This window comes from Eriocheir sinensis, chromosome 3 (genome assembly GCF_024679095.1).
Source record: "Eriocheir sinensis breed Jianghai 21 chromosome 3, ASM2467909v1, whole genome shotgun sequence".
Lineage (NCBI taxonomy): Eukaryota > Metazoa > Arthropoda > Malacostraca > Decapoda > Varunidae > Eriocheir > Eriocheir sinensis.
The window spans coordinates 8,776,991-8,800,607 of record NC_066511.1 but is presented as its reverse complement, the minus strand read 5'-3'; the positions used below and the strand labels follow the sequence as shown (position 1 = coordinate 8,800,607).

The following is a 23,617-nucleotide window of genomic DNA, read 5'->3' as shown; positions in this document are numbered from 1 at the left end:
CACTGTATGTTGAAAGGGTTAGATTCTAAAGGCATCCTGATTGTACCCAGAAATTCTTAGTACCCCCTGCTCTGGAGTGAATTTGGCCACCACCGTGGAGAGATGCACTGTTAGGGACTGGGAGCCGTACAATAGATATGCATTGTTGGAGTGATAAAATACATTTCTTACCTTAACTGAAAAATTATTTTACAGATCCTCGCTTTCATCTGTATCGCGTTACTCCGTCAGTACAACCTCAGCTTTGGTGTCAGCAATGATGGGGCTACGGCACAGGATCGGCAGCTGGTAGGCGTCATTGCCATTGGCTCCTCCATCCTTATCTCCATACCTCTGCTGGTTGCTTACATCTTCTTTGCTCATGCCTCAAACCTGTTGGTAAGTATAATCCTGAAGATTAGATAATGTCCCATTATGAAAAAATCTTGCAAATTAAATTTATGCATATTATAATTTGCATAATTTTTTTATTAATATTATGTATGTGACATGTATAGAATGGGTCCTTTCTATTTGTGGTTTTACAGTTTGAAAAATAGAGGAAATACAGAGATGATTGAAAATTTGGAGCTGTTTAAAGTACAAGTTCACAAGACACTGCATTCAAGCCGCATGAAGGAGAAAGCCTAGCGCTTCCTGCATGTGGTGGTGTATGTAGTATATTGTGTTATTGGTGAGGTAGTGTGTGAAGTGGTCCATGAAGGGTGTATGTAGCAGTGTGGTGGTAAGTGGAAGTGTGGTAGGAATGTGATGTGTGTAACAAGAGTGTGTGCAAGAGTCATACATCACAGCAGCCACTATAAATAAAATTAGCCTGTGCCACAAACGGGCTGGGGCCAACCGTAAGGTCCCTCAAGAAAAGCCTACCTACCTTTGCAGTTATGTTGAAAAAGTAGTTGGATAAGTTCTGGAGGTAAATATAGTTATTTTATACATTCTCCTCTTTTTATTTTACTTTATAGATATAGGTGAAAGTGTCAGGCACAAGTAAGGGAATCTATTATAGGAACACATTTAGAAATATGGTAGAGGAAATGATTATGGAACCTTATAAAGTAAAGCTTGAAGCTATTTTGTAACTTTATTCTCAAATTTCCCCCAACCTTTGAGGTACATTGAAATATTTGCTCTTTGCAAAGTTTATTTCAACATAGCCCTTATAAATGGAAAGGACCCATTGTATAAATATCATGTGTATTTCAAAACCTTGAGGTAAAATTAAAAGCTTATCCCTCTAACATTGTAAGGCGATGAATTGACATGATGGCAACTCAAACAGGAGGAGCATACGATTAATGAAATGGTTGTTTTCAGGAAATTCTTTATTGTTTTACTGCTGCCATCATGAATATTGCTGGAGGTGCCATGGCCGTTGACTTCTACAATGATGTACGGGACAGTGACCAAACCAAGGCTGGCATGGCGATGGGGGTGAGTTCATGCTCCACCTCTATCAGTTTAGTTTTGTAAACCATTAGAGGTGTTGGCTATTGTTTTGAATGACTTATCTATCTATATCTCCGACTCCTTACTCCCTCACGGGAACTTCCCTCCTGGGGGTGGCCGCAGCAGAAGTGCCTCCATCTCTCCCTGTTCTGGCACTCCCTCTCAGCACATTCAATCCTGCTATTTCCAATTCTCTTGCTTTAATACTCACTCACCCTATTGATCCACTTCACAGGTGGTCTTCCCTTGACACCCCATCCCTCAATCCTTCCATCATACACTCTCTTCATGAATTCATTCTCCTCTATTCTCATCACGTGTCCAAACCATCTCAGTGACTTAGTATGCCTAAAGATATTTCACAGAGATATGAGTCCTCAAATGGCCAGTCAGTCACAAGGCAGCTCCTGATAATCTAATTTATTTCATAACAATAAAACCAGAACTCGATGGCACAAACCAGTGAGGCCAAACCAATGCTCACTATAGCCTGATAATAATTTCAGCACAGGTTGTTTCACATTAAGAAATGAAGCATGATAACTTCTATTATTACGGTTCCTAGTATAGTAATAACATTTTGGTTTATGGGTCAAAGATTGGAACATCTTAGCATGCCCAAATTCCTTATTGGGTTTGGTTTTCTAATTTTCTTCTAAGGAATGCATGCTATGACAGGGCAAATTTTGATAGCATAACCCAAATGGTAAAGTTTACATTTTCTCTTAATATTTAATTTTGAAGAAAAAGTTTTATAAATCTTATTTAATGCTATGAGTATAGGAGGCAACAGGATATACTTTCCATTGTGTCTCTTTTGCCTTTAATAATTTTTTCTATTAAAGTTCTTTTTCACTGTTCCTACATGATGATGATATCTGGCCCACCTGAATTTGAAATGTTGCTCTCATTCCTAAATATTATATGCTTCTCTCTTTCAGTCCATTATGATCATCAATGCCATCGCATACCTTATTGATGCAGGAACTGGCACCATCGCCAATCGCAAGTAGAGTCACGGCTCCATCCTCAATGATCTTCCTAAGAATGCGCCACCATGTGAAATGGACTGTGTTGGCCACTGTCCAGATCACAGACTGATCACTAATGAACCCTCCCATCCGATGGTCAAAGATCACACATAATGTTTCATGTTACTGCTATGAAAGAAATTAAATTTTTGTCTTGTAGCATTGGCACTTCATGGTAATACTATTGGGGATTTGGCATATCATGCCAACATAAGATTCTGGATTTTGTGAAATAAGAGAGAAACATTGGAAATTTGCCTTAAAAATTTGTTCAGTGTTACTGCCACCTTATTTCCATATTTGGAATTTCCATATTTGGAAATACATATATTTTGTTTTATCCAAGGGTAAATAAATTTCTTGATGTTCATGTATGTATGTATGCATGTTATCCTTAGATATACAATACATTTGTCAATTTGATGAGTCATAGCTCCAAACTGATATTATCATGACAAAAATGCAGTTACCTTAAATCTCTTGCTTTATCATTAGGGTGTTCTTGTGTCAAGATATATTGCAGTCTGTCTGAAATAGTGTGTTGCTTGTTGTATTATTATATTTGTAAGGCATACTTTTGGCAAAGTAAATATATGCCACATGTAGTGACACTAGGTTTATGATGTATATGTGGCAATGACGAATCAAATTGATTATTATTATATGAAACAGTGTCCCAGAATGGAGATAATTATGAATGTCTTGAACGTTTAAGAATAATGAGCAGTGGTGATTACAGATGATCATTATTAGAATTCTAGGTTAAAATTAGAAAATCATACAAGTCACAATCACTATGTTTCATGGTGCTGCAATTGTGTGAAGCAATTGTGTCACCACCCTGTTATCTACTATTTCTAGAATAATTCAAGATTATCTGTGGCATAGCAAACACGCAAACACACACACACACACACACACACTGGTGAAAAGCATAAAAAGTTGCTTTCTGATTGGATATAGAAATGACAAAGAAATTGATTGTGACAGTCACAGTCATACATCCAAGGCTGGAATACACAGCAACAGTATGGTCGCCAAGTACAAAGTTGAATAAAAGAAAAGTAGAGAGGATTCAGAGGGCAGCAACAAAGTTGGTTCCAAGACTAAAAGATTTAATATACAGAGATATTGAAGTTGTTGAACTTACCGACACTGGAACAGAGGAGGGAGAGAGGTCTGATTGTGGTGTAAAGGGTGTTGAATGGGATGGAAAAAGTGGACAAGGAAGATCTAATAACATAGGACACAAGAGATTTAAGAGGTCATAGAAGGAAGATAAAAAAGGAACCCTGTAGAAGAGACATTGTGAAGAACAACTTTCCACAAAGAGTAGTGGAGGCCTGCAACAGCCTGGAAAAAAATGTGGCCCGCGTAAAGACGATTCATGAATTTAAGGCCAAGTAATAGTAGATATAGAGACGGGACAGTATGAGCATAGCTCCTTCTTTCTCGAATGCCACAACTAGGTAAATACACACACACACACACATGCTCATACACATGCATGGCGCACGGCAAACCGAGATGTAATGATAATTATATATAGCAACTAAATGACTGATTACTTCTGTTTTCACCACTGTCCTGCTATTAGTGTTTTACTGAATATATTTTTAAGATATTGTTTTTTGGCTTATGGTCTATCCATGCAGGAAATAATATCTTTAAGGTTCTTTCATTTACACATTTATGTATTTTGCATATCTACATTGTCAGCGTTATAAAAAATAATGCAATGTTTACACAGAGTCCACACTGGTGGTACCTTGACCAAAGCTTGAATGCCTACTGCAACACTGGGAGTCATGCTCTTGGCCCCCATGCCACCAAGCTCTAGATCAGGGATTCTCAACCTTACCCCCATCATTTACCTCATTGGACTGATCTATTTTGCCATTTATCCCTCTACTCCTTAGAAAAAAGAAAAAAGAAAAGAAAAAATACATAGCCATCATAAAGGCACAGAAAAATAAAAAGATAAGAAAACACCTTTATTATTTAGTTTTTTCTCAAAACAGAGTAATATACTTTGATAAGAAAAGAAAAAAAAAATGCAGTCCATTCATATAAAAAAAATATACAGCATAATTATTTTTAAAATTTATATTTATATTCATCTGTACACAATTCTTGCAATTATTTACCCCATGCTATGTCTTTTTTTACCCCAAGGGGTAAATGTACCCCTGGTTGAGAATCACTGCCCTAGATGATGTCAAGTTCATGTTAATACCTAAACGCTTACAAAATAGCATCAGTGTTATTTTAAGAAATTAATGTTAATATAAGTATTCTGGCAAAATTAAATTAGCTAAGCATATTGTGTTATTTATTGATATATCAATTATAAAACTGTGCCTGATGAAAACTGACCAAAAAACAATATCTATTTCTGTACCTAATTTTTTACAATAAAGGTTACATAAAGATTAGTGCTGGATGTGGCAACCTTTTCAATCACTGATTAAGTGAACTGATAATGTTTGTGTCAGGCTCTGTCAAAGGCTTTTAAGAAGTTTAAAGGCAAGAGCATAAGCACCACTGAAATGGCTAAGAGAGGATGACCAGCAGTCAGGAGAGCAAGAAAATCACCAGTAGAATGCCCCTTGTGGTATATGTAATGGGGATGAGAAAAAAGGTTGGAAAGTATGCTTAACTCTTTTGGTGCCATGAATGATGATTCTTGTTTTTACAGGATTACTTAAAATCATGGGGAGCAAACATCCTATTGAAAACTGACAGCCATACCCTGATAGTGATGTAGATCCCTTCCAACCCATAAGGCCTTAAGCAATGGAGAGGCATGAAGGAGGGTTCCAGCCTGTACCCATGCAATGTGGGTCACCCTCCATCTCTCTCTCACTGCTTTCCTATATTCCATTGTCTTTTTTCAACTTTGATTGACCATAGCTCAGTAAGTATTTAGTCTAGAATGCTCTGGATTGGGGAATAAGGTGTGTAAATTCAAGCTCTAAAACTTGGACATAAAAATTTTCACTACTGTAGGAATTGAAGAAATGACCATGATTTGCAGTCTTTGACGAATCTCTATTATTGCATACCAAAGGGGCTAAAAACTCCTGTTAAGGATTGCTTCAAAAGCTTTAGAAGACATGAAAATATATCTGTAACATGGTTTTTTGAAGGGTTAGTGCAGTCATCATTTTTAAGCCCAGGTTGTATGTTGGCATACTTCCAACAAGGAGGAAAGGTAAATGTTGAAATGCAGAGATAAGTTTAACCAGTCTAGAAGTACAGTTTTGGAGGACGATAAAAGGACCTCCACTGGGTTCATAAGTGTTCTGACTTCTGAGGGTTCAGACCAGAAAGGGCATAGGAAATGTCATTATGAAAATTTCTAATATCAGGAATAGTAAAGTTGGAGAGGGAATGAGATGGGTGAATATGCTTTGAATAGTCCAGAGTTGAAATTTCAGAGAAAGTTTGAACAAAGAGTTCACTTTAGCTTTAAAGACAGATATGACAGCTGTAGTGTCATCAGGATTAAGGAGAGGTGGAAAAGACAAAAATTTTGGAGATATTTTGGTTAGGTGGCAGTAGTCTTGGGAAGAATTAGAATTGTTACATTTTCTATTAATGAAAGAGTTTTGGGTGTATCAAATAAAAATCTGTCATGGTTCCAGGTAGATTTAAAAAGAGAATGATTGTTAATAGATGGAAGGCTTAGGTACCATTTGTGAGTTGCCTCTCAATCTTTGATAGCACAAGAACAAGTATGAGTTGACCAAGGCTTTTAAGCAGGAGTAGAGAAAGTAGGTAGAATGTGTGTCTCCAACCCAGAGACAATCACTTTTGTCATGCACACACAAGAGGGGTCTCCAGTCGGGAAATCTGAAAAGTATATCATCAGGTCTTTCCAATGAGCTGAAGCATAATGTTAGAAGCACCCTCCTCGGTGAGTCTTCAGGCAGTACAGAATCAATAACATGGAAAATGGAAATAAGGTTGTAATCAAAGTAGCACAATTAATGGAGTGTAGTTTAACCAGATAAGCTGAATTGTTAGAGGGTAGGAAGAGGTCTAGTATTCACTATGTCAGCAATACATGTAGGGTGCTGCACCACTTGCTCTGTATCATTAAGGAGAGCAAAGTAAGGTTTGTTCACCAGGCTGGTCAGTGAAAAAATGATGAAAGCCAAAACTGGTGGTGAACATAGAACTTTCCTGAGATGGAAATTTCAATGAGGAGAGAATGAGTCGAGATGTGCTCCACTTTTGAATTCATATAGGTAGTAAAAATAAAATTACATGGCTGGTAGAATCCGGTGAGAATACAAACATATTTTGTGTTAAAATTATCGTAAGTCTTTGCTAGATGGTGGAAAGCTCTACAGAATCTAGATTGTTGGCACGAGCAATACAATATCCTTGCATACATAGATCCAGCATCCACCTTCGGAATGAAATTTAGGTTAGACTATGTAGGAAGGAACAGAATAAAGACTGCTGTTAGAAGCCTCAGGAACCTGTATTTCAGTTAAGAAGAAAAGGTACAAAATGGAAATCAATGTGAAGATTGTGAATGTTGCAGAAGCTAACAAAAAGATAGAGGAGCTATCAAGCCACTTTTTTGGGTTGCCACCGGAAGTTGGGTCTGCCCTGGAGACATTTCTGGTCCCTTCCCCAGATTTGAACTCTGAGGCAGGTTATATATTACTTCATCATAATTTAGTAATTTTGAAACATATTTTGAGAAAGGTGTCATGTAAGCTACATGTAGGGTGAGTTGGGAATGAACCGTACATGTAGACGTAACGTACAGAGGCTTCCATTTTTTTTTACTTTTTTTTTCGATGTAATATTTCGCCACCAATTACCTAATGATCTCTGGTGTTCATGAATACACCAAGTGTGTGCTCATTTACTCATAATCCTTCAGGGCAGTGGTTCCCAACCAGGGGTCCATGGAAGAATTTCAATGGGTCCATAGAGATTCTGACTATTTTTTAAATTATTATACTGGAATAGACATGCATATCTATGAGCAGCACAGCAGCACACACAATTAAGATATCCACATATACCACTATCACACCAGATCAACATACCAAACATCAACAATTAGAAGCAACACAGCAGAAGAAAATACTCACGCTTTCCTCGAAGGCGGTAGCGGCATGGCTAACCAAAACAGACGCCAGCAGACATGCTGACATCTACAGTGGCGCCATCTCTAGCTCGAATACTATTTTTTTTTTCTAATGAAAAGAGTTACCCCTTCCTCCTCCTCCCGGCAGGATACATTCACAGTGATGATCCACTGTGCACTTTTCAGAGCGTTGCAGGATGCTATTCATGACACTATTGCGTTTATAAAAAGCACTTCTCCTTTTACATATTGTTATGCCGGACGTGTTACTTGGGTTCCGTGTCGCCATCAGGAGACTCCGTGGGAGGGAGATTATGTGAAACACCTTGCACAGCTTCTGTAATTTAATATTCCTCCTTAGTACAATTCACTCTGACTCTTCACTGACTGTGACTGACTTCTCTCTTTTAAAGATTTATCCCTTAATAGGGGACAGGGCCTTTGGCCTAAAGGCGGCTCTGTAAGGGGGAACGAGCAATTAAAAACTCGTGACGGGGGTGGGGACGCCTCCGCCGCCGCCACAGACACGAGTAACAGCCGTCGAGCAGCGACGGAGGCACGGGCCCCCCGGGCAGGCGCCTAGTAGCAGCCCGTAGCAGTACACGGGCTAGCAACCGACCAGTCAACTTGACCGCAGCTGGGGAGCCCAAAGCGAGGATGACCAGGCGGGTCAACCTCGCCGCTGCGGAAGTGCCACCCGGCTCGCCCTCTTCTCCTATATATATAGCGAACAGTACAGTCTAGAACATTACAGTATATTCAATCATACAAGAATGAACATGTAGTAAAAATCTGGGCGAGTTGGCAACACTTCCCGCCTGGCGCCTGGATGTGCCCCGCGGGGCGCGGGCGGAGTCATTGCTCCCCGCTGCCCTGCTCGCTCCTCCTGGAGTCTTCCAGCAGAGGCCCATAGGGCCGCTTTCACAGTCGTTTTGTTTGTTTCGATCGTTACCAATGGCGGCAATCGACGCTATAGTTTTCCACGTGAAACTTATGGGTTAGTGGCGGCTGCAAAGGAAGCGGGAGGTGTTGAGAGTGTGTGGTAAGGTGTGGGGCTAGGCTAACCCCGCAGTCGCCACTATCCTATCGGCCAGTTTTATGTGGAAATACTATAGCGGCGATCGACGCCATTGGTAACGATCAAAACAAACAAAACTTCTGTGAAAACGGCCCATAGATCCCGGGAGAAGCTTCCAGCAGAACAATATTCTTTGTGATTTCTTTGTTCATGTTTTTATTATTTTATTATTGCGCTGACGTTTGTCCTACGGTTGGTATGTGTAATTTTATACTCTCTCAAGGGTTCCATTCCCGGCTATGATTACAATTATCAAACAATACCTTGTTTTTGTCATTTTCATCTTCAGACCTACTTTAATTCAGACTGTGAAGTTCCCTGATCATTCAAAGGTTAATTGTAAATTAAGGTATTATCCGTCTATCTTGATTTGCATGCTCATATTGATAACTATACTACTTCAGATAGGCCTACCACTATACCACGCAAGTGGCATCACACGGTATTGACCCTATGGCAGTCTCTGACATTCCACAACCTTGCCACTCAGTATTTTGATAGATATAATAATCATAAGTTAATAAAAATCATTAAAAAAATTACGCTATGGTAACAAAGGATAAACAAAACAGTTACCGTTGTGAGTGAAAAGAATGATTGGGTACCATATAGCATATACGCTGTCAGCAACACATTTATTTATTTATTCCTTTTGCTCCAATGCATTCCCATTATTTGCAATAATTTCTACAGTCTCAGTCTCTCCATGACAGAGAACAGTTTCATGTTGTAGTAGGGTAGTTGTTATAATCCTCGCATCAAGCTTCTTTGTACCTATATTCTATTTGTTCATTGATGTCAAGTTTAGAACATGAATCTCATGTAATGAAGTTAATTATTACAAAAGTAAACAGTAGCCTACATTATAAATGGAATGCTGCCCTGAAGTGACACACCACCAAAGTCTTGCACCCCCTAAGCCTCCCGCCCACACATACTCATGTGCGGGGCTTAGGACTTTTGCATCAACGAGTCCTCGTCATGCTCGTCGCGTGGAGGAGGCGGCGGCTGAGGGAAACGGTGAAGGTTCCAGTGGTGAATCCACGATTTAAAGGGGCGGCCTTGCCCCAGCTCCTCGGCCTCTTGAAAGGTCTGGGGGAGTTGAAGCCCCAGTGTTTCAGGCAGGGGGATCATAGTGAGCGCAGAGGCCCCCGTCAAAGCCAGCAATATCCAATAATGGCCCGCCTCTCCAAGCCCAGACTGTAATACAACACATCAACATTAGATTTGCTGCCGATACGGGGCATCGAACGGCTGTGCAGTAAAGCAGAGAAAAACTAGAGGGCGAGTAAAAACATCAAACGACGTACGTGAAGAACATGAGGCGCCACGACCATTCCCAGCATCCCGAACACGACGAAGGTGCCCATACCTGAAGTCCTGATAGGGGTAGGGAGTACCTCAGGTGTCATCAAGTACGCAACGTACAGGGCAGAGGTTGAAAACAGCTTGGCAAATCCTACTACCGTCAGCAGCACCCACTCGCCTGACGGGATGCAGTCATTGATAATCAGTATGTGGCGACGGTCATAATGTACCTACTAAAAAATAAAGCACACGAGAAAACTCTCCACCAACAACTTAAACAGATAGTATATATATATATATATATATATATATATATATATATATATATATATATATATATATATATATATATATATATATATATATATATATATATATATATATATATTGCAGACAATAGTTACTGTGGGTGCAGAAGGGAGCAGCAAGACAGCACAGGGCCAGCAGTAGGAAGTTGGAAAAAGCCATGAAGCGTCGCCCGAGGTAGTGGGTGACGACGCAGCCGATGAGGTTGCTCGGCAGCTCGAAGAAGGAAAGAACGAAGTGCGCCAAAAAGCTATTGGAGAGCACCGTCATACTCAGCATGGTGACACCGTACACTATGAACTGAAAGAAGCTGAGAGAGAGAGAGAGAGAGAGAGAGAGAGAGAGAGAGAGAGAGAGAGAGAGAGAGAGAGAGAGAGAGATTTACATAGATTTACATAGAAAATCAGACTACACAGACCCCATGGTCCAGACTAGGTGGTCTGTCCTTAAACCTAAGTGATTCTACATTAATCAGAAGGCTCCAAAACGATGCATTTCAACTCAAGTTGATGGAGGTGACGGTCGAACTTGTTTTTGAAGGAGTCAGTCGTGTTACACTGGACCACTGACGGTGGGAGCTTATTCCATTCTCGCACTACAACGTTAGTAAAGAAAAATTTGGTGCAGTCTGAATTTACTTGTCTACATTTGAGTTTTACGCCATTGTTCCTTGTACGCAAAGTGTCATCGATCATAAACAATGTTGATCTGTCTACACTCGTGAAACCATTAAGTATTTTAAAACATTCGATCAGTTTTCCTCGGAAGCGACGTTTCTCAAGAGAGAACATGTTAAGGGTGGAAAGCCTTTCTTCGTAAGATTTGTTGCGCTAGGAAGGGATCATTTTTGTTGCCCGACGCTGAACACCTTCTAATTTAGCAATGTCCTTTGCATGGTGGGGAGACCAAAACTGTACCGTATATTGTAGAGTGGAAGTATTACATCTTTATTCTTGAATAAAAAGTTTCTTTTAATGAAGCCCAACATTCTGTTCGCTTTATTTGCTGCATCGATGCATTGCTGTGAGAATTTGAGGTTTGACGTGATTTTGACCCCTAAGTCCTTAACGCATTGAACGCTTTTGAGTTTAACGCCGCGCATTTCGTAATCGAACTTCTTATACCTTGTTCCAACTTGAAGGACCTGGCACTTATCTACGTTGAAGGGCATCTCCCATCTATCATACCAAGCTGAAATTTTGTGCAAATCCTCTTGGAGGCTTTGCCTGTCTTCGTCAGTGTGAACCGAGTTACCAATCTTTGTGTCGTCTGCAAATTTACTAATGCGATTATTGAGAGAGAGAGAGAGAGAGAGAGAGAGAGAGAGAGAGAGAGAGAGAGAGAGAGAGAGAGAGAGAGAGAGAGAGAGAGAGAGAGAGTATATAAATGATTATATTGTTAGTATGTGTGTGTTTGTTTTTGTGGGTGTTTGTTCGTGTGTGAGGAGCTCATATGACTGGCGGGAATTGGTCTGTAAGCATGGGGGCGACGGGGCCGTGCGCGGGCGACGGGGCCGTGCGCGGGCGCCGGGCGGCGGGACACTCCAGAGTAGGGATGTGAGAACCGAGTACTTTCTGCAAACCGAGTAATTCGGTTTTGATTACACTTCAAAACCGAGTACTGAATGATTACCTTGCTCATGCGACAGCTAGGCAGGCAGATGTTACTGGGATGGTCAGGAGGCTAGGGGAAGAGGTCAAAGGGTTGAAAGAGATGAAAACTGTTTATATTCGTCAGAGGACAAAAGATAATGTCTTACATTTCATGTGAAATTCAAACAATATTAATTTTCCTTCTTATTTTTAAAGAGCTACGTACAGTACTTCGATAATTCATGCTTGAAATAAAACAGAAGGGTCAAGGACTACAGATTATAAGACATCTGTTGATACATGAGGCAGCTAATCAATACACAAACATTTTCCGCGCCACCAATGTTGCGCATATATATATATATATATATATATATATATATATATATATATATATATATATATATATATATATATATATATATATATATATATTTCATTTCCCAGGCTGATGATCTATAATGTGACTTGCCAATTAAGTTCATTATTCTTGCTTGATTAGTCCATCATCGATCGATCGATCGATTAATTAAATCCCCCATATTTTTGGGGGATTAAAACGATCAAGTAATTGAATTGCAAGAACCGAGTAAACCGAGTAGTACCCACTCAAATCCAAGAACCGAGTAAACCGAGTAGTACCCACTCAAATCCAAGAACCGAGTAAACCGAGTAGTACCCACTCAAATCCAAGAACCGAGTAAATCGAGTAGTACTCGGACCGAAACTCACATCCCTACTCGAGAGTCTGCCCCAAGGATCCACGGAGATGAATCACGCTGCCTGGAAGTCTGAGCCCTGCGCCCCTGTGTGCCTGCCTGATTAGCCTATGTGCCTCCTTTATGCCTATAGATATTGTGTGTTTGTGCCTATGGACAGTGTACTGTGCTCGTGTGCTTGGGAGTAAAGTGGAATAGCCGTTTCAGTGCGTTTGTGTCATCTCCTGCCTCTCTCCTTGATCTGGCCCGCCCCGCGGCCCGTGAGGTCCTGTTGGTGTCTGCTCCGAGCTATTCTGTTTCACTACCCCGTATTACTTACACCACCTGCCTGTTGGTGTGTGTGATTCACCCTGGTGTTCGATGGGTCGGGTGTGGCGTAACAGTTGGAAAAAGTGAACAGTGAGAGACGCTGAGTAAGTGAGCTGCTGGAGGAGGTGCAGTCTCTAAAAGGCGAGGTTCAGGGCCTAAGAGATGAGGTGGAGGCAGCGGAGAGCGACTTCGAGAGGCGGCAGGGTCGCACCCGACGAAAGAAGAACCAGTTTTGGCGGGAGGCGGCGTGCTGATCTGCCGTGGCAATGAGACGTCACTGGCTGGGGCCTTTGGTAGGCAGGTCCGGGGCGTGCACCATCGCGTCGGAGCCGGTGGCTGCTGTAGGAGGCTGGGGAGCTATAAGGACTGATCCTATGGGCCCAGCTAGCGGCAGATTCGGACCCGTTCACCCCGTCTCGTTGTCTCCCTCACCCCCTCTCTACCCACTGTAGCGGGAGGTCCACAGGCCACGAGTTTCGCCCACTCTACTCAGCAGTCCCTTTGCTTCCCGGCGTTCTGGGAAGCGTAATGCTGGAATCACACATCTGCGATTTCGCTCTGCGACGGTTGGCGATTTTGAAAATGCACGAAATCGTGGGAGCATCGCCATTGTCTCTGCGAGTTTGCCTCTGTTTCAACTCACAGCAACATGGCGAGGGAGGGTCGCTCGCCTATACGCACACGAGGGCGACAGGCGAGGGGACGTCGAGGTGAATCGTGCGTGAATGCGCGCGACTGTACGCAGAGGTGCCCAATTTTGAAAATAAAACCCGTTGCGACGGATCGCGATGAACGTAGGGCCTGGCGACTATGCGCGACCGCCCCTCGTCTAGCCGCTCGACGACGCTCAACGTTGCACGCATGGTCGAGAAAACGTCGAGGGCGCGTCGCTGTACGACCCATAATAGGTGGGCAATATCACGCTCTCTCTACCATCCATCCCCCACACATCACGCATTATATATATATATATATATATATATATATATATATATATATATATATATATATATATATATATATATATATATATATATTTGTTTTACGTTGATTGCCTATTGCGCCGGTAGGCATCTTCCCGGTGGGGCCTGATGGTCGGCCCAAGGCTTCTTGATCTAGAGGATAGATGACAGGGATGGCGATGGAGGTTGCGGTTGGATCAGTCTCTGGCGGACGTGGATATGTTTATGAGGTGGATTTATTTGATTATGAGTACACTTCAGTATTTTGGATGTTTGTTTATTAGCCAGCATATGATTACTTGGAGGGTACACATTTTTATCCTTATTATTCTAATTGAAGTGATTTATATATAATTTATTAATAATAATAAATAATTTCAGTATGTATGTGAATTGATTAAAATGGCAGACATATCATTCAGTACAAACAAAAAAATATAATAGAAAAAAAGTAAGAAGTAACACTATCCATTCTAATAGTAAACAAAAATACAACAAATAAAGTAAATGAAAATAATATCGAAAAAAAAATAGTGAAAGAAATAATAAAAAAAATATTATTTAAAATCTAATATTCATAAGTTAACTATGTAAAATATAATATATAAAGCAAATGTTAAAAATGAATAGAATGGAATGAATGTAAAATAAAAGAAAAAAAACAAAAAAAAAATATGAAAATAAAAAAGAACCTAAATAATATAAAAAAAAAAATAATAAAAAGTGGTCAACAAAATATATAAAAAAAATAAAATAAAAAAAAGAAAGACAAGAATTAATGAATAAAAAAAAACCTATGAGATATAAATGAATTGACGAATGTTACTTATGACATATATATAAACATGAGAAAGCTGGCAACAGACAGTTTAATATAAAGCAAAATAAAATAAGCTATGCAAATATGGGATAACAAATGGAATATATGGCAAATAAATTATATAAAAGTGAGGATATCTATGTTTTATAGACTCACAAATTACAGCATACTTGTTCTTTTCTTGCTTATAATCACATAAATGACAAAAGTCTGCTTGAGTGTTGGAGGTGAGAGGTTGAGGCCTGCATTATGGATAGTATTTAGTACAAAATGGGGTGGGTGGTGCAGAACAGGTTTAGTAATATTGTAAAAAAAATGGGTAAGTAAAGGTGAGTATGGAAAACATTACTGCTAATCAGAAAGATATAATATAATATGAATTATTAAAATTACTATTACTAGATATTACATGATTTACAAAAAAAGTAAGATATGAATTATAACACCTGAGATAATAATTAAATGCAGAATGTGATTATATATATAAACATATATATTAGTAATATTTGCAGTTTTACTAGAAAAAAGTATATTAAAAGATTAATATTGTCTTATAATTATTTTATAATGTATATTTATAAATAAGAAAAAATATATTTTATATAATTAAAAAATATAATGAAAAAAAAAGAAAAACTAATGAATTAATGATAAATTTATGATTATATATTATTAATTTGAATATGGTTTTATTTTTTATATTTAAACTTCTTTTTTTATTCTTTTAAAATTTTTTTTTTATCTTTTCTTTGTAAAATAATTTTTAATTTTTTGAAACAGAATTGAATACAACTGCACTTAGGAGGCGTTATAAATGAGGAGCAATTATGCATGTATGTTTTGAGTTCTTTGACAACATTGTGCTTTCTATGGCTCTTTTACATTGAATTTCTTATTGGTGAAACAAAACTTCTGTACAAATCTGACGGTATAGTAAGTCCCACAGCAAGGGAGTCTATAAATGGGGCTCTCAATTTCAATCTCATAAAGCTCAAAAATGAAAAAAAAAAAAAAAAATGCTGCTGCTTCTTGATAAAGTATCAAGCAATATCATAAAAATATTAATATAAAAATCATATGATACAAATATTTGTAAATATTAAAAATGTCTGAAATTTGCGAAACATATCAAAATATTGTAATATTCATAATAATATTTAATAATAATAATAATATCCCGTAATTTATTAATTACTAACTTTTTTTTTTTATTGTGAAAATAAATTATAAAATATATTTATAATATTAAATCAAATAATTATCTGCTCATATTATATGTATATTGTAAAATGTGGATAATCTTACTTATACATTGTTTGTTCATTTTTCATACAATATACTTGTGCCCACTCCCTCCACCACCCCCCAACAATATACTTGTCCATGGCCAGGCCTCCCACTTTACTTACATTTTTATTTTCCTAATGATTATCCACATTTACTAAATATTTTCTAATTAATAAACAAGATTCTGTAATTTACCCTCGTGAATCATTCCCTTATCTCCACATATATTCTTATTTTAGGTCCTCATTTAACCACTGTTATTTCCTTCCACAGTTTATTTCATACTGCAGTCCATTACATGTAATGTAAAAAACCTCTGGCTGCAAGCTGGCCAGTATTCAACATAGACCTATAAATATAACAAATAATTATCATATATTCAGTTCTTATTTTATTTTTTTTTTTTTGTTTTTTTTTTGTTGATTTTTTTTTATTATAATTTTTTATTTTTTGTTTTTTTTTTTTTTTTTTTTTTTCTTTTTAATTTTTTTTTTTATTTTTTTTTTTTTTTTTTTTTTTTTTATTTTTTTATTACTTCTTTACCAGTAACATTAATTTATTTATATTGTATTACTTGAAAAATAAGAATATAACCATTTGTATTTTTTTTTTTACTTTTTTTTATTATTATTTTTATTATATATTTATTTATTTATTTTGTCATTTATGTTTATCATTTCTTGTTTGAATGGTTTTACTTTTTTTTTTTTTTATATTATTATTTATTTACTGTATGATATGTCTTGCCATTATTTTGTTTTTCACATTGTTGTCATTTGTTTAAAACATTTAATTAAAATTATACATGACACTTTACTTAATTAACTTTAGATTAATATATATAAATGTGTTGAGATTGTCAAATGTGGGTGAAACAAAAAAAAAAAAAAAAAAATAAGTCTATAAAAACGTTTTCGTTAAACATATAAAATAAATCCACGTCACGCCAGAGGCAAGGAAGGCAACCACCAAGTGTCTCCGTCATCCATCATCCTCTACTCTTATATACCATCTTTGTGCCGGATGGCCCAGCCTGTTCTGGGGCAGTGTTTAGTTTATAGTGGCGCCATCTTGGCATCTGCATTGCCCCCCCCGGAACGTTCCCTCGACTCTTTTGGACGGCTTCCTAGAGTCCGGGTTGATGGGTGGTCTTCAAGAGCATGTGGGGGTAGCCACAGCCGGCGGTGACTGAAAAAAAAACGAGTGGTGGTAGCGTGAGCGAACTCATGTCGTCGTCGTCCATCGGTGTATGCCCAGGGCGCTACCACCTACGCCACGCGCTACCCATTAATATATATATATATATATATATATATATATATATATATATATATATATATATATATATATATATATATATATATATATGCACACACACACACACACACACACACACACACACTAACCAGAAACTAATCTTGGCACCCTGCATATCCCGACGCTCTAACGCTAAGGTCATTATTTCGGCTGATCAACCTTAAAGGTTTTCAATGTGGTAAAATAATCCCCATCTGGCAACGCCAGTTGCTTGTGTCGATTCAGATTTGATAGTCAGTTAGTAACGAACACCCAGTGCGCTTCAAGTAAGTAGTAGCCTGTGCTATCCTCCCTTGCTGTCGCTGATATTGCTTTATTGTTTTTTGCTTCTAATTTATCAGTTCTTAACCTGGGGGTCGTGATCTCCTGGGAACAAAGTAAGTTGTTTTGAGGAATATTGGATTTTATTCGTATGGTGTAAGGTTTTCTGCATGTTATACCGTATCTACAACTTCTGTAATAAATTGTAAGAGGAAAGAGTTTAACAGTCTGTAATAACTTGCTAACAAGCTAAGTAGTCAAGAGGAATACATTATAATTTTTCTGTGTACTCTAGCTAATAATTTTACTGTGTACACTAGCTTATAATTTTGCATTTTGTTAAACCAGGCTATTATTTTGCATTTAGGAATACTATTCTATTATTTTGTATTCATGAACACTAAGCTATTATTTAGCAGTTAGGAATACTATTCTATTGTTTTGCATTTATGTATTATTACATTTAGGAATACTATTCTATTATTTTCCATTCATGAATACTAAGCTATTATTTAGCAGTTAGGAATAATATGCTATTATTATAAATTCATGAATACTAGGCTATTATTTTGCAGGCGGGCAGGGTAGCGGCGTGTGGCATGACAATGTGAGTGCGAGCGAGTGGTCGCTCGCCAACGGTTTCCCACCCACCCCCACTCGCTCTCTGCCATCTCGCTCTCCGAAGCAGCGTCGCTGCCATACGCACGATGTACAAAGTCGCTCGCATATACGCTCGCATACACCGCGACCCCTTGCGTTTGACGAGGGTATGCGAGCGCATACTGCGATGGTCTCTCGCTTAACCGTGCGAATAATCGTGCGATTTGGCCAATATCGCAGACTTTCTGCGAACTTTTTCAGCATTTAAAAATGTTCGCGCGACGGGCCGGCACCCGCAAGTCGTGCGAACTTTACCGCGCGACTATTGCGACTAATCGCAGGGACGTCGCTACGATGTCGAGCGTATATGCCGATTTCGGAAATTTTCAAAATCGCCAACCGTCGCAGAGCGAAATCGCGGATGTGTAATCCCAGCATAAGTCAGCGGAGTACGACGGAAAGGTGGCTTAGGAGGCCTATGTTGCCTAGTCTGAAGTGCTCGCTCCCGCTCAGGGCTGGAGTGAGACCGAAAAGTCTCTGTAATTGGCAACAGCGCTACGGGGCGCTGCGGTGAAAGTCTTGGGGCACCTGCCGCCGCCCCAACGCCCTGATTGGCTACGTTACACTTTTTCCTGCTACACCGGAGTGTGGCGGAGGCCTTGCAACGCCGCTTCGGGCACCGCCATCAGGCTAAGGCCGCGGTCACACAGTCACGATCATGACTCCCGGTGCCCTCTCGACGTTCGATTTGCCGATAATCCTGGGTGCGTGACATTGAGTGTGGCGATGGGTGTGCTGCTGCGACGGCGTTACGCCAAGTAACGACTTTAAGACGACATCTCGATGGGTGCGGACGGTGTTCCGACGACAGGCAGCGATGGCCTCCCGAAATGATCACCAAGGCTGTTGACGATGATCTTAACTGACACCGAACGGAAAAGGACGATCGTAACACCATCTGGGGGTGATAACGACGTTATTAGGACGTTATTAGGACTGCTGGCGATCATCTTGAGACCTCTTCACCTGTGTCCAGATGAGGAGGCATGTCCACCATGGACCCCACATTGATACGCTCCTCCTCTTCCTCCTCCTCCGTGTCTTGCTGGCTGGCTGAAACAAATTTCGCGTCACTTTCACTCACTACAAATATTTTCATCCAAAAACTGGAGAACGAGGGTAGTGGCGGCAGGGCCAATTAAATGTTGGTGGAGCAGTGGTGGTAGTGGTGACAGGGCCATGGTAGTGCCGGCAGGGTCAATTAAATGTTGGTGGAGCAGCGGTGGTGGTGGTGATAGGGCCATGGCAATGTGGTAGTGGTGGATTGGTGGACGCGTATTCAGTAGCGATGCTAGTTGCCATCTGTACTCATGGTGTTCCCCGCAGAATAAAAAAAAATAAAAAAAAATAAAACTGGAGCGAGAGAGGGAGCGCGGACCGGAAACACCTGTATATATACCCCGGCGGCCGCCACTCCATCCCCGCCTCCGAAGTTCCGAACAGGGGCTCGGCGTTGCGTCGTTGCTCCATCTGTGTGCAGTCGGTTGGGAGACAGCGCTGCTAGACGTACATTACGACCATCGTAAGTAGATCTCCTTCAGTGCCGACCATTGCCGATGCGAAACGACGTTGTTGAGACGTCGTTGAGATGGATATCCAACGGTCGTGGTTTATTGCCAACGGATGACAGATGTCGGGGAGGGCGCCGATTGTTTTGAAATTTCCATCCGCGCCGCGGCGGTCGGTGAGATATGGCGGTGCCGCAAACGATCCCCGGGATTACTTGAAGATGGCCAGAGTAAACAACCTCCCGCGCTCTAATTGGAGGGGCAGAGGAATGCATCGTGTTGAGGCAGCGGCGTGCCAGCCCGAGGAATGTTGAGTGGCAAAATTTTTAACACTATCTTCCACAACTACTTTAAGATTTTGAGAGCATGACACCATGCCAGACTTGTTTGGCTTCTCTTTTCTTGCATAACGGAAATATTACCCAAGAGACCGCACTGATGCACTTCTATTAACCACGGGATGGAGTGCTGTAGGATATATCGTTGAATGCTCTTATTTTGCCAACAGTGTTCATTACAACGACATGAATAATGTACAGCATTCAGACTTTTTGGTGTAAACATGATAGTGACCATTACAACTCTGATATTTTGCTAGTTCGGTACAGAAAAATGTGAATTAAGGCTCGCTGGACTCCAGCACGCCGCATGCTCGGCTCTGGTAGAAGCTCCAGCAGGGCCACCAAATGGCAGGTCCAGCTCAATGAAGGACCCAATTGCGGGGAAGGCCTGGAAGATTGGGACGTCAAGCTGCCCGCCATACTGATGGCCTACCGGTCCGCTGTGCATGAGGTAACGGACTTCACACCTGCCCGCCTCATGTTTGGGCGTGAGTTGAGGGTACCGGTGGACTTGGCCACGGGGCTGCCTTCCGACGTGAGCTTGCTCACCGTCACCTCTGGCTACGCAGCGGGACTGCAGGAGAGTCTGGCTGAGATGCACCGACACGTGCGGTGAAGGCTGAAGGTGGTAGGCCAGGCCATGAAGGAGACCTACGACCGGCGCATGAGGGACGTGAGGTTTTTCGTGGGCGATAGAGTGTGACTGCACAACTCCCGCCGGAAGCGAGGGCTCTCGCCTTAGCTACAGAGCCCTTGGGAGGGGCTGTACTCGGTGGTGGCAGCCCTACCTGACGTTACCTACAGGATTCGCCGAGGACGGAAGCCCCCGTCTGTTGTCCACGTGGACCGTCTGTGGCATTGTTATGGTTCGGGGCGCTACGCCTGGGGCCACGGCGAAGGAGAGGAGGACGTAAGCCCCAGCAGCAACGACGAGGACGTGGCGGAGGACGACCCAGACATGGGCGAGCACCTAGGTGCGAGCGATGTGGCGGATGCCAATGGCGACCCTGCGCCACTGCTTGCCTGCCAGCCCTCGCTTCCACTACAACGACCCCGGAGGGAATGGCGAAGACCGAGTTGGCTGAAAAACTAATGACCTTCCCGAGGAGGACTGATTTATTTCTGTTTTCCTTTCTTGTTGTTCACTGTGTGTGTGTTTGCATGTGTCAGGGCAGTCGAGTCGACTGCCTTTGAGGGGGGCGATAGTGTGATGTATGTGTGTGTTTGTTCGTGTGTGAGGAGCTCATATGACTGGCGGGAATTTCTCTGTGACCATGGGACAGAGGGCGCCGTGCGCGGGAGAGTCTGCCCCCGAGAAGCCACGAAGCTGAATCACGCTGCCTGGATGTCTGAGCCCTGACCCCCTATGTGCCTGCCTGATTAGGTTGTGTGCCTCCTTTGTGCCTGGACATTGTGTACTTGTGCCTACGGAACAGTGTACTGTGCTCTTGTGCTTGGCAGTAGAGTGGAATAACTGTTTTAATGCGTTTGTGTCATCCCTAGATATTGTGTGCTTGTGCCTACGGAACAGTGTACTGTGCTCTTGTGCTTGCCAGTAAAGTGGAATAGCCGTTTCAGTGTGTTTGTGTTGTAACGGTGTACCGGGGGGCGTTTAAAGGCGTTGATTAAGACTCAGCCTCCTTTAAGGCGAATATATTCTTAAGCCTATATGTACAGGAGCGTCTGAGCGAGAGAGACTGCAGGTGTGTGTCAGTCGGACTCTCGTGAAGGAGTGACGAGTTACCGATTGGAAAATAACGAAGCTACAATTGGTCACGTATGTCAAGGTGACCTCTAAGCTTGATGAAATGCTTTGTATACAAACTGAGACGGTAAACACTGACGGACGACATTCCTATAAGGTGGCGTGATCTATCTGTCGTGGGTTTTGTCCATTGATAATTGTATGCCTAATTCGTGGCGATATTAAATAATAATAATAATAATAATAATAATAATAATAATAATAATAATAATAATAATAATAATACATTGATATCCTACTATAACACTGCTCGGTCACCTACCAGTGATCGCGACCTCGCGATTTACAAAAATCTAACTAGCAGTCTAGTTACCATTATCATACATAGTGGGATCTTGTTAAGCAGACTGCTTATGATACAATTACATGAAAACACTGGTTATGTAAGAACATTTGTGTAGTAATAATATAAATAGTGAGAGGTAAAACACAACGTGTGTGACATGAATCATAAGAAATTTCTCAAAAGATAAATATAAGGACACATGTATAAGTAGCTATCAACTGGCATAGTTACAGACAATGAAACGTTCATCTAGCTCCTAAAAAAAAATATATAGTAGTGAAACACAGTACAATGTTAAGATACAGGAGCAGGGGAATGCCAGTTTTCTGTCATTTGACTTGCTAGAGAGAAAAAAAAAAAAAAACTACCTTGCCAGTGGCCTCCCTGCATCCTGTCGCCTTGTCTGCACACGTGAGTGTAGCCTTCTTCCTTGGTCTGGCCAGCCCAGCGGCCCGTGGCGTCCTGTCGATGTCTGCTCCGAGCCGTTCTGTTTCACTACCCCGTGTTACTTACGCTGCCTGCCTGTGGGTGTGCTATTCACCCTGGTGTTGGTCGACCGGGTGTGGCGTAACAATATTAACAAATTTACAAAATGAAAAGTAATAATGGTGATGGCAATTGGGCCATGAAGGTTGAGGATACGATGTTATAAGTCTTCTCGGGCTTGGATGGCGAGAGTCCCCCCCGTTTTAGGAGGAGCCACCTGGAGCCTGACAGTCCAGTGCAGTTGATTGGTTTATTGACAGCATGGCAGTTGTGGATAGGTAGGAGCGCTTTCATTGATCATGTATTATGTGATCAAGTACTGTCAGAGTTGTGTTATGAGACGCTCAGTCCTCACCGCAAATGGTTGCTTTATTGTCTACGATGAAAAATATCCAAGAGAATAAGTAAAATAACTACTGAAATTTGTTGATAAACACTTTTCGAAAACTGCTGCACGAGTCAAAGAAATCAAGTAACAGTTCCCATCACCTTCGGAAAGTCAAACCTAAGCCGGTAATGACTTGACCTGAGGCTTAACGGAAGGATTAGAAGGTAAAGGTGACTTAGGCGGGGCCCCCACTATTCCGTTTTCACGGATCTGTCGACCGTCTGTGACGTCATCAACGGAGCCCGGGCCCCGCGCGGAGCCCGTCCAGAGATGAACTCAGGTTAACTTTTGGGTCCGTAACGGCGGTGGTGGTGCCAGTCCATTGATGTTGAATATTCGACATATCATGAAAATATGAAATAGAAGTACTTAGCTACAAAATAACATGTACAATAAGTCGTTGTGGTTAATGCTGTCCATATGTTTGTCAACAAATGATGAGCGATGGACTGACGGAGTGGATCATCCCTGACGGGCGGCCTCTGTTTCGCTGACGTCATTTTGACGTCATTAACATCGACGGATCCGTCAAGACTGAATAGTGGGAACCCCGCCTTAGGGTAGCAAAGAAGGAGGAGGAGGAAAATATTATTGAAGGTTTGTGTGTGTGTGTGTGTGTGTGAGAGAGAGAGAG

The 23,617-nt window shown here is 41.0% G+C and overlaps 3 protein-coding genes across 3 annotated transcripts in view; 1 reads left to right on the top strand and 2 right to left on the bottom strand.

Moving 5' to 3' along the window:
* LOC127004563 (uncharacterized) overlaps window positions 1-4,912 on the top strand; it is a 14,954-nt gene extending 10,042 nt beyond the window's left edge. Inside the window, exons 2-4 of the mRNA XM_050872413.1 lie at window positions 196-378; window positions 1,315-1,431; window positions 2,388-4,912. Of these exons, the coding sequence (XP_050728370.1) occupies window positions 196-378; window positions 1,315-1,431; window positions 2,388-2,459 (372 nt within the window). The 3' untranslated portion in view covers window positions 2,460-4,912. The remainder of the gene's footprint in view (window positions 1-195; window positions 379-1,314; window positions 1,432-2,387) is intronic.
* A 3,004-nt stretch (window positions 4,913-7,916) lies between these two features.
* LOC127004556 (solute carrier family 22 member 3-like) lies at window positions 7,917-23,609 on the bottom strand. Its single transcript, XM_050872402.1, has 4 exons — window positions 22,478-23,609; window positions 10,381-10,592; window positions 9,979-10,154; window positions 7,917-9,868 (listed from the first exon to the last, which is right to left on the bottom strand). Exons 2-4 carry the CDS (start codon window positions 10,559-10,561, stop codon window positions 9,620-9,622), a joined length of 606 nt encoding a protein of 201 aa, XP_050728359.1. The 5' UTR covers window positions 10,562-10,592; window positions 22,478-23,609; the 3' UTR covers window positions 7,917-9,619.
* LOC127004548 (solute carrier family 22 member 7-like) overlaps window positions 10,601-23,617 on the bottom strand; it is a gene marked incomplete in the record, with an annotated part of 89,976 nt that continues 76,959 nt past the window's right edge. The window contains 1 exon segment of the mRNA XM_050872389.1: window positions 10,601-11,551. Within this exon segment, the coding sequence (XP_050728346.1) occupies window position 11,551 (1 nt within the window).

Bases quoted from the DNA above. Each gene is read 5' to 3' on its own strand.
- LOC127004556 (XM_050872402.1), bottom strand. From the start codon at position 10,561: ATGCTGAGTATGACGGTGCTCTCCAATAGCTTTTTGGCGCACTTCGTT. The intron at 10,155-10,380 runs GTAACTATTGTC...GCATCCCGTCAG, and splicing joins TGCTCCCTTCTGCACCCACA to GCGAGTGGGTGCTGCTGACG. The intron at 9,869-9,978 runs GTACGTCGTTTG...GTTGTATTACAG, and splicing joins TGGCGCCTCATGTTCTTCAC to TCTGGGCTTGGAGAGGCGGG.